Raw genomic sequence first — 18,558 nt, 5'->3', positions numbered from 1 at the left:
GCATATTCTCCCTGTGAATATGTGGGTTTTTTCCGGGTTTCCTCCCACATTCCAAAAACATGCTAGGTTAATTAGCCACTCCAAATTGTCCATAGGTATGAATGTGAGTGTGAATGGTTGTTTGTCTATATGTGCCCTGTGATTGGCTGGCCACCAGTCCAGGGTGTACCTCGCCTCTCGCCCCAAGACAGCTGGGATAGGCTCCAGCAACCCTTGTGAAGATAAGCGGTAGAAAATGAATGAATGAACCCATGATGTGGTACTCCCACATCATGTAGAACAAGAGTACGGCATGTTAAGCATATACATAAGTCATACATTCCAATGTAAGATGGGGTCCCTCCTCCCAAAGTCAAAGCCAATCCCGTAATTTCCCTGCTCAGATGAGGAGCATCCAAATGGGATTATGCGTGTGAGAGAGAGCGTAAGTCTCAGTGTGAAAGCAATCTGTCTACTCACACTTGTGACGTTGACTGTAACAGTTTGGGAAATGTGTGTGTACAGTGTGTGTGTGTACATTGTGTATGTGTGTGTGTGTGTACATTGTGTATGTGTGTGTGTCAAAGCGAGAGCGTGTCGATGTGTCTGCTTTTGCCCCTGAGTGATGAGTAAATATAGTAAGTTTGCTTACGTGCACACTTGTTTATTTGGATGGCCATCTGGCTGTGTGTGTGTGTGTGTGGGGGGGGGGGGGGGGGTAGTGAATCAGATGTCTCCTTTCAGTATGTTGGTCCTGGCTGAGATGGTGTGCGTTTTAGCAGGGTGGAAGGTGTTTCAGGGCGCACTCTGCATTTTTTATTCATGTTGAGTCAATCAAAGAAGATGATACTGCCTCTGAGGGGCAGTTGTTGCCACCACACACACACGCACAAACACATGCACACACACACACACATACACACAACTGCATTGTGTTGATGTTCTAACAGCCTAAATAAATCCTAGTTCATTAGAGGCCCCTTTGTTACGATGCAGCCAGTGATGAAAGCTGAGTAGGGTTAAGGAAAATAAATGAAGGCATGAACAAGGTAGCATGCTTTTATGATGCTGCATGTTGTAGAGGATTTTAAGATTTTATTGTTTGTTTTTAAGGCGTTGAATGGGCTGGCCCCCAAATACATCTCGGACCTCATCCAAATTTACTCTCCAGCGCGGTCACTGAGGTCCGAGGGCCAGCTCCAACTTGTGGTACCCAAGACGAGACTTAAGACCAGGGGGGACCGAGCCTTTTCTGTGGTTGGCCCCCGCCCCCCCCAAGCTATGGAACTCTCTCCCCTCCCAAGTAAAAAAGGCCCCCAACATCATATTTCTGAGGGTGGGGGTTCTATGCCTGTTTTGAGCAGCTGTATAATCGCTGTTGCTGCTGCGGATGGAACGTTCCACGCTGCCGAAGTAAGCTGGTGAATCAAGGTTATCTCAGGTTTTTTAAACATGGGTTGTGGTAATTAAAAGAAGTGAACTTCATGAAGGCCTGCAGTCAAAGAATAAATAATAGAATGTCATTGAATTCTGGAGGAATGCAGCATTTGTGGAGTTTTGGCCAAACTAGCGACTATGAATCATCCATCCATTCATCCATGTTCTATGCTGCTTATTTTTACTAGAGTCGTGGGTATGCTGGAGCCTATCCCAGCTGTCTTGGGCAACAGGCGGGGTCCCCTGGCGGGGTATAGACAAACAACCATTCACACTCACATTCATACCTATGGACAATTTGGAGTGGCCAATTAACTTAGCATGTTTTTGGAATGTGGGAGGAAACCGGAGTACCCGGAGAAATATGATTATCAGACTTTGTTAGGGTTTGAGTTCATGGTTAGGCGTTATGGTTATGAATTACTGTAAAACTGGTAAAACTAACCTGTCTCACGACAATCTAAACCCAGCTCACGTTCCCTATTAGTGGTTGAACAATCCAACGCTTGGTGAATTCTGCTTCACATTGATAGGAAGAGCCGACATCGAAGGATCAAAAAGCGCCGTCACTATGAACGCTTGGCCGCTTAGGTTAGGGTTTCGGATTCGGGTTCGGGTACACTCAAGTCAATTAGAAATGCACGGAATTGCTTCAATCTTTCATGATCTCAACTCAAAGATCTAAAAGTTACACACGAGGCCCATTTCTCTCAAACGCTATTCACAAATTGGTGTCAATCTGCGTTAGTGAGCATCCTCTTTTGCCAAGATAATCCATCCATCTCAGGTATGGCATCAAGATGCTGATTAGACCACTTCACTCCAATATTGGATACATCTGCAAAAACGGTAACATGTTATGCGCATCACAACACCATTGATACCATATACAGTACTGAGATGTTGTTCAGCTGAGGCTGAAATGCAAAAAAAACAACAAAAAAAAGCCACGTATTATTTATGTTACTTCCTGGTTCATGGAGGATAGCAAACAGATTCTACTGGATGGACGGTTCCTTTAATCCTTTTATCTGAGCCTTCACTGTGTGGAAGGTTCCTTTAATCCATTTGTCTGAGCCTTTATTCAGATCCTCACCAACATTCTCCTATCTCCACGGCGCTACAAATCTATGTACTGGAAGTGTTTTAATACTTTGTGTGTAAATCCGATAACTGCAAAACTGTAAACATAACTAAAGATGGCATTAAAGCAACACAACAAGTTGGCTTGCACCACAATCAATACTTCTCAATCCATTTTCTATTCCGCTTATGCTCATTTGGGGTCGCAGGATATGATGGAGCCGATCCCAGCCAACTTCATACGAGGTGGGATACACCCTAGACCAGGGGTGGGCAAATATTTGGACTCGAGGGCCGCATTGAGTTAACAAAATTGTCTGGGGGGCCAGAACATATACGTATTTAACACACACACACTATTTTATGCTTATCATTTTCCTTGAATTATTTGTCTAATTTTATCTGTAAAAGTGTTATCCTATATCAGTTGTATGTTCTCATGTCCCTTTTTTAGGAGCACTTTAAACATCACACCACATCAAACTATGTCATTTAATTTTACAGTTTTGTTGTTTATTTTTTACTAAATCAGACATCCGACTTGCTAGTCATGTTGCCAGTTTGTATGTTAAAAGTTGAAGTTACTTAGAAAGCAACTGGCGGGCCGGATTCAAACGCTTGGTGGGCCGCATGTGGCCCCCGGGCCGTAGTTTGCCCACCCCTGCCCTAGACTATCACAGGGCACATATCAACAAACAACACTCACATACATACCTATGGACAATTTAGAGTCGCTAATTAAACTAGCATGTTTTTGGAATGTGGGAGGAAACCGGAGTACCCGGAGAAAACCCACGCATGCATGGGGAGAACATGCAAACTCCACATATAGATCTTCCACACAAGTGAGATTCAAACCCAGATCTTCTCCCCAATCTCCTGACTGTGTGTCCAACATGGCCACCCTAGGCAGACCTTTTATTTCCACTGATTGTATTTCACGGCTGCCAATCAAGGACAAGACCTGTCGTCTTTGCTGAAGAGAGCTTGAATTGTTTTTCATGGTGACGTGTGTCCAAGTATTGATTTCCTGACAGCCTGCTGTAGGTGCTGCCAGTGGATTGCTCATCTTGATGCTTAATGTGACTTGTTGACATCATCTGGAACTTTTTTTTTTCTTGTCAAAATACACCTGGAAGACGACTGCAAACTACAAGCACAATAATATATATTGTAAATCATTGTGTACTGCATGACATCTGAGTAAAGGGGAAAATGATAATATAAATGTTACGTGCTAACGACGCATCTGCGTGATCGATCGATAGCGCTGCGCAAGAGATGGATCCATCGTTAGCGCACAAATCGATCGATTTCTGCGCTCACGATGGATGGTATATTACTGCACCCGGGATGGATGTGTGTAGTTTGTTTAGATGCCAACAGATGGCAGCGCTGAGCGTTTTGTTACTTACAAGAATCAACAAGAAGTCCATGCATGCAAATTTCTAATCTTTCATTAATTGTCAAGCAGTTCACTTTGTTACCGTTCTCGGCGGGGGGGAGTGTGAACCCTAACCCCTAACCCTAACCCTAACCCCCTAACCCCCTAACCGCAACCCCCTAACCCCCTAACCCCAACCCCCTAACCCTAACCCCCAACCCCCGAACCCTAACCCTCTAACCCTAACCCCCTAACTCTAACCCTCTAACCCCCTAACCCCTAACCCCTAACCCCTAACCCCTGAACCCTAACCCCCTAACCCTAACCCCCTAACTCTAACCCCCTAACCCCCTAACCCTAACCCCCTAACCCCAACCCTAACCCTAACCCCTAACCCTAAATCTAACCCCCTATCCCTAACCCCCTAACCCTAACCCTAAACCTAACCCCCTATCCCTAACCCCCTAACCCTAAACCTAACCCTAACCCCGTCATTGTATGCAATTAGCAGATCAACGATTGTCATTATATCATCAGCGCAAAAATCTATCGACTTGTGCGCTAACGATGGATCCATCTCGGGTGCAGCGCTATTGATCGATCCATCGTTAGCGCGTAATATAAAGATAAGAACAGAAACATGTGATTGGCTGGCCACCAGTCCAGGGTGTACCCCGCCTCTCGTCTGAAGACAGCTGGGATAGGCTCCAGCACCCCTGCTACCCTCGTGATGATAAGAGGTAGAAAATGAATATAAGAACAGAAATATTTTCACACACACTACACATGATTTAACTCAAACACAATTAATAATATCTTTAATCTTTAAGAGTTAACCTATGATTTCATTTTCTGAAACATATTATTGAAAGATTATGAAGTTACATTCCTTAATGGTTACTTTGGCTTGTGCACCGATGTGGTCCAGGTTTAAGTACCCTCTGAGTATCAGTCTAAGACTGACCTGCAAGGTGCTAATGATAAACCTATAAGCCTTGCTGAGTCAAGGAGAAAGCTCCTCCTGGAAGATGAACTTTGACCTCTTGCTTTTGTCTTTATCCATTCATCTCGTACTTTCTATTCACAACTTGAATTCAACACAAAAGTACAGTAAGTAATCACACTAGAAGGTTTATCTTCTGACACGATGCATCCCACAGAGTTAAAAGCCGCGGTGATGAATGCGACCTTCATGTAGCGTTTGCACCAATGAACCCTGACCTTGACACATGAGGACCGAGGCTATAAAGGGAGCCAGAATAAGAAGAGGCTTTGTTTTCCGGCATCTAATTTAGTTCACATGCATATAAAGGCAGGTTGCACAACCACAGGGTTGGGGCCCATCAGTGGAACGTGAGAGATCATCAAGTGGTCTGTGGGAAAATACCATATTACACTTGGTCTGAAATTTCTTTACATAAAATGTATATTTATCAGTGATGTGCGGCCAGGTTCATTGCTGGTGAGGCACAGTCCCATGTAGTTATTATTATTATTATTTTTGTATTAACTGAAACACATTTGTGGTCTTAGCTTGTATTTGTATACCTTTTGGTGGGATTGGGTATATAATCCAGTAGAGCATAAAACAAGGTCCAACAACAGTACAGTAACAATAACATCCAGCTCATACACAACCTCAGGATGAGGTAAGTACTGCAGTGCCTCGTGTATTTTAGAATTTATAGTATTTTTAAGAATGGTGGTGTCATAAGTATACATAAAAGACATTATACAAGCTGTAGAAAGTGATGGTGTATAAATGTTTCTGCAATGTTAGTTTTACCGTACTGATGATGTAATGATCATGTTCATCTATCTGTGCTAGTGACGGAGACGGACAGGCAATTAATTAATCTTGAACTAGAAGGTACTGTACATAACATTTTTTTTATTTTAGAAAACTGCTAATGAAAACCACACTCGTATCCATCCAACCATCCATTCATTTTCTATACACGCTTATCCACGCTTATGTCACAGGTACGCTGGAGCCTAATGCCCTGGATGCCAGCCAATCACAAGCCACATATAGACATATAAACATGGAAACATGAACACAAACAGTTTGTGCAAAAAAAAAGACTGCAATATGTAAGTTTTAGAACATGTACCATATTTACATACACATAAATGTTTGTCTCAATAAAATAGTCATTAAATAAATTATGAGTGGTTAGCGTGCAGGCCTCACAGCTTAGCGACCCAAGTTCAATTCCACCCTCGGTCATCTCTGTGTGAAACTCAAGACTAATACAATTACTAAAATTATAAACTGGTTGATTTTTCAGGATTTCCGCACACTTCTTATTATTTATTCATTATTTTTGCTGGATTGTGTCATGTGTGACACCAAGTGATTTTTCCTGAGGTGTGATTGTAGATTTAAAGTAAGATGCCTATTCAACCCTTACATAATGGTAATGGTAATGGTAATGGTAGTGGCATTGTAATGGTAATGGTAATGGTTTAATTTCATTTGAACATGCATCAGATTACAATTGAGTGCATCCCATAATCAGTTCCCAGTTCCACATGTCCAAAAGGAGTAGGAAGAAGCAAAACTTATTAAATCCTACCCCTCCATCTGGTACTTTTACGATCAGTAACTGTTACATTTGTTCACTTCCTGCTTTCCTAATATAATTTAAATGTTGTTTTTTTTAATTTTAATTTTAATTTTAATTTTAATTTTAATTTTAATTTTAATTTTAATTTTAATTTTAATTTTAATTTTAATTTTAATTTTAATTTTAATTTTAATTTTAATTTTAATTTTAATTTTAATTTTAATTTTAATTTTAATTTTAATTTTAATTTTATGGTACTTTTACAATCACTAACTGTTACATTTGTTCACTTCCTGCTTTCCATAATACAGTTTAAGTTTTGTTTTTGTTTTTTTTTTAAATAATGTACCTTGTACCGAAGTAGTAGGTGATATGAGCATCCAATGCCATAATGGGTACCATAGTAACTGTCAATATAGTGATATATAAAGCACATCAGTGCTTTAAAGCCATTGCGTATTCCATATTTACAGTACAAAGGTGAAACTTATTAAAAATTAAAATGATTCCTGACTGTGGACATTCTGAGCTAGAAAGCTTGTTGCAGTTTGATGAGGTCTCACCCGCGCACCAAAGTCAACATCGGCAGAAAAAAATTCTACTGATATGATCTATTTTTTATGTCTGTACCTGCCAATCAATGTTTCGACCATCCTCAAGGGTGTCAGAAATAAAACCTTTATTCTAGTATCTCTGTAGCACGGCTTCAATAAATCAGTCCAACATCGCTAACTACCACTGGCGAGCTCTTGCCAAGCATCTTCCGTAATAAAAAAGATTTTTTTTGAAATTGTCCTTTTGCCACGGATAGAGTAGATACATCCACGCCTTCATCTGCCTCCCACCAGTGATTTCTAATCTCCCTGTGGAGCAACTGAGGTCATTTTAATAACTGGCTTCTTACAGCCGCACAGTAAAGGCAGTGACATTACAGCCCACATCTCCCCAGGGGTCATTACATATGGATAGAGGAAGTGTGAAAGCAGAAACAGTCGGGGATGAGACCAATGGATGGTGAAGGTCTCACTTGGGCTGCTGTAAGTGTGTCTTTTTAACAATCACTCAAGGGAATTGGACACGAGCAAAGCAATGGGACTGCCTATTTCTGGTATTCTGCCTTTCATTTACGATCCTTTCTTTCTTCTCCAACAAAAAAAAACAAAAACCAGCACACATTTGCCAGATCAGCTTCCTGCCGTACAAACAAAATCATCCATCACCTCCATGGGGGTTGTGAACGCTCCAGAGGGATTTGCAAAATAAAAGCATAATGATCTAAAGGTCATGTGACAACAGAGCCGCGCCTGTCAACAAAGACACGGAGGCACGTGGAAATGGCGCTGGCTGATTAATAACGCTTTTAGCTCGGTGTGGTACGGTGAAAGAGGACATGTGGAACACGCACACGCAAGAACACGCACGCCTTCCTGCAGCGTGCGTCCTGCAGCCCGTTGGAGTCGCTCATGCAGACATGCAGAACAGGTCAGCCTAAGTCGTGACGACAACAACTTGGACAAGTACAGGCGCGGTCACCTCCGCATTATCGTCAACATTTGTATGCGCCTCAAAATGCCTTTATGCTCATATACTGTATGGATGTATATGTTTATACGTGCTATGTTAAAAAATAATACATCTTATATTTTGTATTGTATTATATGCTGTATTCATACAAATGATTGCAACATTTACTGTTTTTGTCAATTTTGTTCATTATTAATTTCTCTATATTATTCTTTTTATGAATTTTCATACTTTCTGCTTTACCCATTTTTCCCAAAATGTCTACAGTGCTATGAGTAAAACTTAATTATTATATATATATATATATATATAATATTTAATATATATATATTAAATTAATATTATTCAATCTGTATTATTCATTTGATTTAATGCAGTTTTTCGAAACAAACCCATCTGAAACTCATTCCGGATATTATATAAAAATAGTTGTATTTTTATTTTATTTATTTTTTTATTAAATATTTTTATTTAATATTTTTATTATTAAGTTCTCTATATTATTATTTTTATGAATTTTCATACTTTCTGCTTTTCTACCCATTTTTTCCATATGTCTACAGTGCTATGAGTAAAACTTATTAATATTATTCAATCTGTATTATTCATTTGATTTAATGCAGTTTTCCCCAACAAACCCATCTGAAACTCTTTCCGGATATTTGTAAACAATAAAAATATACCTTTAATAATAAAAATATTTAATTCACTGTTCAGAGCGACTTTGTGTGAGAGGCGGTGTAAATGATGCAGAGCGCTACTTTAACCTGCTAATATTGTGGTATATGAAAGAGCACCAAATACGGTTAATACGGATATCTGCTGTGTAAAGCATTGCTGTCTTATTTTATGACTTACACATCCTTCTTAAGCTTCTTAAAGCTTTAATTATTAAGTTAATATTCCATTTGCAGCAACCCATGAGTGCATTTAGACTGCAAATGGACAAGCCTAAAGACATTTTCATTAAGTGTCCAGTCTTCTATCAAGCTCCACTTCCGATACCATTACTGGAGATCAATAATGGCCTGGTGGGAGGGCACACTTGAGGCGTATTGACCAATCACGGCTAACAAACAAGGATGAGACCAACGGGATGAATACTGCAGAGACATCGTGAGTGATGTGTTGACAGTACTTAAGTAGAGAGTCCTTTATCACCGTTACCGATGGCCGCCGTCCCGCAGCTTGTCACATGGTTTCACGACAGTCATTTACACCTGAACCTGGGCCGCAAACACAAGCTCTCTCTAAACCAGGGGTCTCAAACACGCGGCCCGCGGGCCAAATGTGGCCCGCAGGACACTAGTTTGAGGCCCCCGCCTTGATATGAAAGTTTAATGTTATGGATGCTATGTGGTATCATGTACCCAGAAAAAATATTACGTTTGATTAATGTTCATGTTAAAGGTTAAATAACTGTTAATAGTTATCCTCCCTATCCGTGTGGAAGTGGTAAGTTTTTGGCTATTTAAGTTTAAAGGAAATAACTTGGAGGCTACCGTTTAGGTCGCTAGCTCTCTAGTTTGCGAGTTAGCATGTGTCTCAAGACCCTGCAGTTGCGCAATATGTTGTAAATAAAAAGAGTATAAATGTAACTATAGTCGTGTTTTGTCATGTCTACAGGGCTCTAATAATGCTTTGTTCATTTTAATCTGAAAAAAATCATTTGTCTACCCACCAACTATATGTGCTTTCTTAAGTTTTTATTATTTGCCATTTTATTATTATTATTATTATATTTATTTATTACTGATTGATTTACTTTATTCTTGATCTTATTTTGTGTAGAAAAATAGAAATGAAGATATTTGAGAACAGTGGAATGTTTTATCAGAGCTTTTATTGTAGAAAATCGGAACCAAAGCAAAGTTTATTCATTAATAAATGCGTTTTTTTGGTGTTTTTTGGGGGGGAAAACCTGATGCGGCCCAGCCTTGCCCAGACCCTAGCTCCAGTGACCCCCAGGTAAATTGAGTTTGAGACCCCTGCTCTAAACGCATAAACACACGCTGAAGAAACCCGTAGACAACCAATTTCAGCTTCAGTAAATGCATGGAAGCCTAGCATACACACGCTAACATACACACTCTGGCTGCAGTTCCTTCTAATGTTCCACAAACAGCAACCACAGTGAGACTCGTGCAGGTTGTCATGGCAGTCATGGATTGTTCCAACATGTGTTGCCCGGGTTATTACCTCTTTTCAGGATAACACCTTCACCAACCATTGCAATGAGCAAAATCACAGCAGAAGAATCGGAGGTTTTACGATTCAGGAATTATTAAGGAGTGTTCACATTAAAAAAAATAATAATAAATACATGTCACTCGTGCAGCAGACCAGGATTACATGGTTTTGAGCTAAAGGAACACTTTCCTGCGGAAATGTGAAACATGGAAAATGATGCTAGAAATAGCTAAGCGCTTCTTTGCCTATTAACCTAAAGTGCTGCACAGTCACGCTAACAGAAATGGAGGCACTCGCTGGCCACGCCATGAAACACACTCGTAAAAATACATTTTTAATATGACTAATTCTTTCTTCACACAGATAATCTTCAGAATTATTACTATTACTAATATTCAATACAGCTATGAGCATTATTGGCCGTGTCACTAACATTACTACTGTATTATCCGCATTTGTTTTGGAATACATCTCATTGGATTATGCCGTGGTCCCTAATAAAGTGACCAGTGGACATATACGTATGTAACCTCCTGAGACCTAGCGATGCATTTTCATATCTTCTGTGAGGGATAAGCCTTTCATAACCATTTTTATTCCATACGCATAACACTGGACAAAAAAAAACGAGCAAAAAAACGGTTGTTTTGTTGGTGTTTGTGTCATGAAATAGAAGACCTGTCTTCCCTAAACAGTTGCCATAGCAACTAGCATTATTTTTATGTTTTTTGACGATTAAGTGGTTCTAAACTCGACCGCGATAAGTATTTTATTTCCTTATTTTCATAGTTAGAGCATAGTAAACCCATTTTTAACCTTTTAAGTGCCATTTTTAGAGCCCTCTAGACATGAAACAACACCCCTATAGTTACATTATGCTCTGTATTACTAGTGCATAAGCCATTTAAGACATACTATAAATAAGATCGTTCCAGTGCTACAGGAGCAGGACAGACAGGAAGTGATGTCGGGGGTTCAGACTTATCAAACGTTCAAACTTATCCAAAGTACTGTGGTGGACATGAGGACTTACTACTATTTTTTCATATAAAATTTATATTTTTATTCATTAATAGCAAAGGACATTGCTTTAATAAATGTCAACATTCATGACAAAACAACTATTGGTGTATCATATTATCATACTGTATCATAAAAACTGCAACTTTTATTTTGATGGGTCTCAGGAGGTTAAGTGACATCTGCCAAGTGTCAGTTAAAAAGTATAGACATTGGCAAATACTGGCCGTGTATTTTCTTGGGATCAAGTCAATACCTAAATTCGCAGTACCACCCACTCCGACACAAAGTGAGTATGTAGAGCAGGGGTCTCAAACACGCGGCCTGTGGGCCAAATGTGGCCCGCAGGACACTAGTTTGAGGCCCCCGTCTTGATATGAATGTTTAATGTTATGCTCTGTTAATGTTGTGTTTGATATGGATGCTGTATGGTATCATGTACCCAGAAAAAATTATTACGTTTGATTAATGTTCATGTTAAAGGTTAAATAACTGTTAATAGTTATCCTCCCTCTCCGTGTGGAAGTGGTAAGTTTTTGGCTATTTAAGTTGAAAGGAAATAACTTGAAGGCTACCGTTTAGGTCGCTAGCTCTCTAGTTTGCGAGTTAGCATGTGTCTCAGGACCCTGCAGTTGCGCAATATGTTGTAAATAAAAAGAGTATAAATGTGACTATAGTCGTGTTTTGTCATGTCTACAGGGCTCTAATAATGCTTTGTTCATTTTAATATGAAAAAAATCATTTGTCTACCCACCAACTATATGTGGTTTCTTAAGTTTTTATTATTTGCCATTTTATTATTATTATTATATTTATTTATTATTGATTGATTTTCTTTATTCTTGATTTGTTTATTTATTTTTCATCTTATTTTGTGTAGAAAAATGAAAATTAAGATATTTGAGAACAGTGGAATGTTTTATCAGAGCTTTTATTGTAGAAAATCGGAACCAAAGCAAAGTTTATTCATTTTTCTGTTTTTAATAAATGTGTTTTTTGGTTCTTTTTTTGGGAAAACCTGATGCGGCCCAGCCTTGCCCAGACCCTATCTCCAGTGGCCCCCAAGTAAATTGAGTTTGAGACCCCTGATGTAGAGCAACACAATATTTAGCATGGCTCTGTAAATCTTCATATATTCATATTTAAGATGCCTGACGTTGTTCATTGCAACACATCAACGCATCTGCCCGGACAACAAAAATAAAGCGCGTTAAGAAGATGTGAGGATTGTCGCCTTGGGGTCCCCCGGGTCCCCCCGCTGAGGTCATGACCCACAGCACCATCTCGTGACGAGACAGTCCTCTTGGCTCCTTCTCAACGCCCTGCAGACACTCGCCATGTGTCTGCTCGCTTGTGTGTGAATAAGCCCTCCTCGCTCCCTTTGCGTTCACCTTGCCTCTTCCTCCGTCATCCACTCGCCGTCTCCCACACATCCTGCAGTCTGTCAGCTCCACTTTTCTCTCGGCTGATTTTTCACTCTCGCTTTGCACTTTCCTCGAGTTCCCTCGCAATTTGCGCTTTTCCTGCCTAACTCCCTCATTCACTCTTTGTTTCTTCTCAATATCATTTCCACCGACTGCCTGCGGCAATGTGACTAAATGCTCCACTTTTAGTACATCATGGAGGAAGGAAAGGCAACCAACATCGGAATCAAACCAGCCAATCAGATGACGGATATATAACCTCTGCTTTTGAAGTACCCCTAACCAATACGAAGTACTCTTACAGTAATTGCTACTGTGTGAATGTTCCGGTCGAGTGAATGAGACATGTTGGAATATTTAATGTGATTCCCGACCACGACCCTGTGGTGTGTCGGGAGCGATCATCAGGTGTCCGGCGGGAAATTATACAGTTTCATGTCATTGGTCCATAAAAATGATTTATTTACCACAAATGACGTGTAGTTTATCTATGCAAGGAACGTATAATGCCATGCAGAACAATTAAATGCTCTCCCACTAGGTGGCAGAAGGAAGGCAATATCACGTTTCGATTCTCTCTCTCTCAATATATATATATAGTATAATATATATAGTCATGATGTGCTATATATATCACTATATTGACACTTACTATGGTACCCATATGTCACTGTGTGGTCATATCACCTCGTACTTCGGTATGAGGTACATTATTAAAAAAACAAACAAAAAAAAAACCTTAAACTGTATTATGGAAAGCAGGAAGTGATCAAATGTAACAGTTACTGATTGTAAAAGTACCAGATGGAGGGGTAGGATTTAATAAGCTTTGCTTCTTCCTACTCCTTTTGGACATGTGGAACTGGGAACTGATTATGAGATGCACTCAATTGGAATCTGATGCATGTTCAAATGAAATTAAACCATTACCATTACAATATATCAGTTTTTCAGAAATTAATTAGAAAATGGTCGACTTTGTGGTAGACTATGGTGTATTATTAGTCAAAACATATGGAAATGCAAGTGATATGTAATGTCACAGTTAACACTGCATGAAGTCCAACATTGCGTAGTCATGACCATAACATGATAGAGTGAAAAACAGTTCTCCTCCCATTCTGTGTGGAAGTGGTAAGTTCTTGGCTGCTCTAATTCAGAAGAACTAAATTGGAGGTTAATTGGTTAGCTTGTAGCAGTCATCTGGACTCTTTGCAGCGTATGCGCAATGTGTTGTAAACGATGACTGATAAGAGGGAAAATCTGATTTATTAACATTGAATCTTATATTATCTTATATTCCAGAGATTCATACTGTGGTCCGGTCTGGAACCAATGAACCGCTATAAACGGGGGATGACTAGAATTAACAAGTGTAGTCACCTGCTCAGGGCCACACTCCCTACATGCAGAACACGTTCTGTGTGTAAGGCCCCATGATCGATTGGAGGGGGTTGGGGGGTGGGGGACATTGAACATCAAGTCAGTCCGAGGCAGAAAAGACACCGCCATGGTTGATTGACACCGCAATGATAGAAAGTAGGGAGAATAAAATGTCAGATTTCATTTACTTGCAGTTCCGGTCAGTGTAATGGTACAGCTGGCACAGGGTGTTGGTTTGATGCCAGCCCTCGACAGTTTGCACTAAAAATTGTAAATATTTTTTTCCATGTATTTGTACTACTCCGAAGCATGCATTTAACTAAATTCAGGTCCAAGTCAAATAGTCTAGATCAGGGGTCTCAAACTCAATTTACTTGGGGGCCACTGAAGCTCGGGTCTGGGTGAGACTGGGCTGCATCAGGTTTTCCAAAAAAAAAAAAAAAACACATTTATTAAAAACAAAAAAAATTTTAAAACTTCACTTTGGTTCCGATTTTCTACAAGAAAAGCTCTGATAAAACATTCCACTGTTCTCAAATATCTTCATTTTTATTTTTCTACACAAAATAAGATGAAAAATAAATAAACAAATCAAGAATAAAGAAAATCAATCAGTAATAAATAAATATAATAATAATAATAATAAAAGGGCAAATAATAAAAACTTAAGAAAGCACATATAGTTGGTGGGTAGACAAATGATTTTTTTCAGATTAAAATGAACAAAGCATTATTAGAGCCCTGTAGACATGACAAAACACGACTATAGTCACATTTATACTCTTTTTATTTACAACATATTGCGCAACTGCAGGGTCTTGAGACACATGCTAACTCGCAAACTAGAGAGCTAGCGACGGTAGCCTTCAAGTTATTTCCTTTCAACTTAAATAGCCAAAAACTTACCACTTCCACACGGATAGGGAGGATAACTATTAACAGTTATTTAACCTTTAACATGAACAAGAATCAAACGTAATAATTTTTTCTGGGTACATGATACCATACAGCATCCATATCAAACTTGCGCGGGCCGCACTAACATTAAACTTTCATATCAAGGCGGGGGCCTCAAACTAGTGTCCTGCGGGCCACGTGTTTGAGACCCCTAGTGTAGATAGTATATATTTTAATGGGTCAGTTTGGCCCCAATGGCATGAGCGGACATGCACCCTGTTTCCATTCAGACATTTCTACTTGGTGGTGTGCTTTTAGATTTATCCTACATAAAATATGTGCCTTGGCTCATTAAAGATTATTTACACTGCAAGTGCAGCCTATTTTTGTGTATCATGAATTAGTCCAAAAACATGTTTTACTCATCGTTTGTACATGACTTACTTGCTAAAATGCTTTGCATGCGGTCACTCTGTGATTCAGAGTTTGCACTAAACAGAATGACTCAGTATGGTTTCATTTCAACTGCTAATGAATCCTAAGAAAGAATCCTATGTCCTGGACTAGATGTAAAACCGTGTTTAAGACGTGAAATCATGTTTAATACCGACTACCGAGCTGATGTGCCTGTGGGGGCTAAAGCGCTCATAAATAATTCCCCGGTTCTGCGGTCTTAGGAGTAACACAAAGTAAAATACAACACATCGTGGCGTGTAGACGAGTACACGCATAACCGCCGTGACCTTACAGGAGCGACTCGTTTGTATTTGCAACGGTAAATAATGCAAAAGGGGGGGGGCGGCTATATGCACACGTGTGAAGAAAGGAAGCACCGGAGTATGAAAAGAGCCCAGAACGTGAATGAAGGCAAGTTAACTTTAAAGGCAACATGTCCTCACGCTGCCCGGCTAGCTGCGATAGCCAAAGCCTCTGCGTGGGCTAATAGCGTCTCTCCTGTTTGCCTAAATCTTCCATCATGTCACTCAGGAGGATTAAAGAAGCTAAAGCCCCCCCCCCTCCTCGCTCTGCCAAGAGCCCCTTTGGACCAGGAATCACTTAACTGGAAGCAGGATTGGATCCACGCTGGGGACATGCAACAAGTACGCATGCGGTTGAGTACAAACGTGTGATGAGACGCTCACCTTCCTATCATGGTGGAGTGCTGCTGCACGGCGGCCTCTAAGAGGCGCTCCAGGATGGTCCATTCTCCCATGGCTGCGCTTTGGAGGCATCCACCGAGGAAAGGGACGATAAAGCTGACCCCGACTTTGTCAGTGAGATACCAGTGAAGGTGTTCGAGTCCCTTCTTCTCCCAACTTGTGTGCAAAGGTTGGCGGTAGGAACCTGAAAGAGTGGAGATGCTCAGTGACAGAACATGATGGTCCATCATGTATGTAATGAATGTGTGAGCTCACCTTCTGCACCAGAGGGTCTTCTCGAGTACACTTCCTGTCACACAAGTTGTGTCTCTGGATGACTTTCAAGGAGCAGCCACAATTAGAACCAACGTGGACCCATCTCCCACGGAAGACCTTCTCAAGCACATCGAGAGCATCTTGTCAAACCAGGGTCATGTCCATACGTTGACGTCAGCTTCATTTAAAAGATATCCGTCTCCCCCTCCCATGCTCTTCATGACCTCGTCTTCTCTTCCCGGATCAGAGCGCGTTGCGTCCCCTCGCTCCTGGTTTTTGTTCAGGCAGCGGCGAAGAGAAGCATCTCCCTCCTGCTCCCTACGACAGTCTCCTCCGCTTGAAGCCGTGCGAGAGTGGCTCGGTGGTCTCTCCTCCCTCCCCTCCTCCACCTTTTTCCTCCCGCTGAGTGGATTTGGCTTAGCAAGAGGGTGCTCTTCCTTCTCGTCCCCACCTCATCCTCGTCTCCTTCCCCACTTGGTTCCACACTCCACGTTTGTAGCCTCCACCTGCAGCCTCTGCCTCCCTCGCCCGCTCTCGGAGTTCGTAGGCAGCCAGACCGAGTGTGTGTCTAGAGGATTAGAGAAAGGATTCATCTCTCTGCTCCACCCCCTCCTCTCGCTCACTCTTCATCACCGTATTTATCCCCCAAACACCCACCTCTCCCCCCCCCCCACACACACACCATACATTACCCCTCTCATAAACCACACACTCATATTTTGGTTTTTGCCTTTTCTCATCACCTTCCATTATGTTGTCAGCATGAGCATTAATGCCTCACTGCATTGGCTGTTTACCCAATTCCAGTGGCATACCGAGGCTATGCAAGGATAACGATCTGGCACAAGGGAAGTGTGTGTGACACAGGGACAATGTGATGGAATGAGTGTGTGTGTGTGTGTGTGTATTGGATTGTGATGACATTAAGAATAGGAACAATCTATAGTACATTTTACTGTAAAATATATTCCCTGGTTGCATGCTGTGTAAAGGTATAGGCGAATCGATATTCTATACACCAGGGGTCTCAAACTCAATTTACTTGGGGGCCACTGGAGCTCGGGTCTGGGTGAGACTGGGCCGCATCAGGTTTTCCAAAAAAAAACAAAAAAACGCATTTATTAAAAACAAAAAAATAAAAAAAAATCGCTTTGGTTCCAATTTTCTACAATAAAAGCTCTGATGAAACATTCCACTGTTCTCAAATATCTTACTTTTTATTTTTCTACACAAAATAAGATGAAAAATAAATAAACAAATCAAGAATAAAGAAAATCAATCAGTAATAAATAAATATAATAAAACAGCAAGTAATAAAAACTTAAGAAACCACATATAGTTGGTGGGTAGACAAATGATTTTTTTCAGATTAAAATGAACAAAGCATTATTAGAGCCCTGTAGACATGACAAAACATGACTATAGTCACATTTATACTCTTTTTATTTACAACATATTGCGCAACTGCACGGTCTTGAGACACATGCTAACTCGCAAACTAGAGAGCTAGCGACCTAAACGGTAGCCTTCAAGTTGTTTCCTTTCAACTGAAATAGCCAAAAACTTACCACTTCCACACGGAGAGGGAGGATAACTATTAACAGTTATTTAACCTTTAACATGAACATTAATCAAACGTAATAACTTTTTCTGGGTACATGATACCATACAGCATCCATATCAAACTTGCGCGGGCCGCACTAACATTAAACTTTCATATCAAGGCGGGGGCCTCAAACTAGTGTCCTGCGGGCCACATTTGGCCCGCGGGCCGCGTGTTTGAGACCCCTGCTATACACTATTCACTAACTATATGCAAAAGCTATATGAAATACCTATATACAACTATATGTAAGACTATATACTACAATGATGGGCACTAGGGGTATGATTTGTAGTCATAAATTGGAAACTGCTTTACATTTGAATCAATGTGAACTTTACTACTAATTGGTTGTCTACATGTTCGCTGTGATTGGCTGACGACCAGTCCAGGGTGGGCCGTGCCGCTTGCCCGAAGGCAGCTGGGATAAGCTCCAGCATACCCTCTGACCCTAGTGGGGACAAGCGGAAGAGGAAATTGGCTAGACAAAGTAAATGTTTACACTTTTTGGTGCCCCCTGGAGGCCACAGGACCCTTAGCATCCGCCCATATTGCTCTGCAGGATACTAGTGGATTGATACTAACATGATTTTTGACTTTACTTTGCTAATACATTTGCAATAAGTGGCAATACTTGTATTGTTTCTTA

The 18,558-nt window shown here is 40.6% G+C and overlaps 1 protein-coding gene across 1 annotated transcript in view; it reads right to left on the bottom strand.

Annotated features, from left to right (window-relative positions):
* The window catches only part of LOC131134503 (gap junction delta-2 protein), a 35,645-nt gene extending 18,790 nt beyond the window's left edge, over window positions 1-16,855 (bottom strand). The window contains exons 1-2 of the mRNA XM_058079872.1: window positions 16,307-16,855; window positions 16,034-16,235 (exon numbers count right to left, since the gene is read on the bottom strand). Coding sequence (XP_057935855.1) covers window positions 16,034-16,104 — 71 coding nt within the window. The 5' untranslated portion in view covers window positions 16,105-16,235; window positions 16,307-16,855. The remainder of the gene's footprint in view (window positions 1-16,033; window positions 16,236-16,306) is intronic.
* Window positions 16,856-18,558: the final 1,703 nt, after the last annotated feature.

This window comes from Doryrhamphus excisus, chromosome 8, assembly GCF_030265055.1.
Source record: "Doryrhamphus excisus isolate RoL2022-K1 chromosome 8, RoL_Dexc_1.0, whole genome shotgun sequence".
Lineage (NCBI taxonomy): Eukaryota > Metazoa > Chordata > Actinopteri > Syngnathiformes > Syngnathidae > Doryrhamphus > Doryrhamphus excisus.
This window is presented reverse-complemented; position numbering and strand designations above follow the sequence as displayed.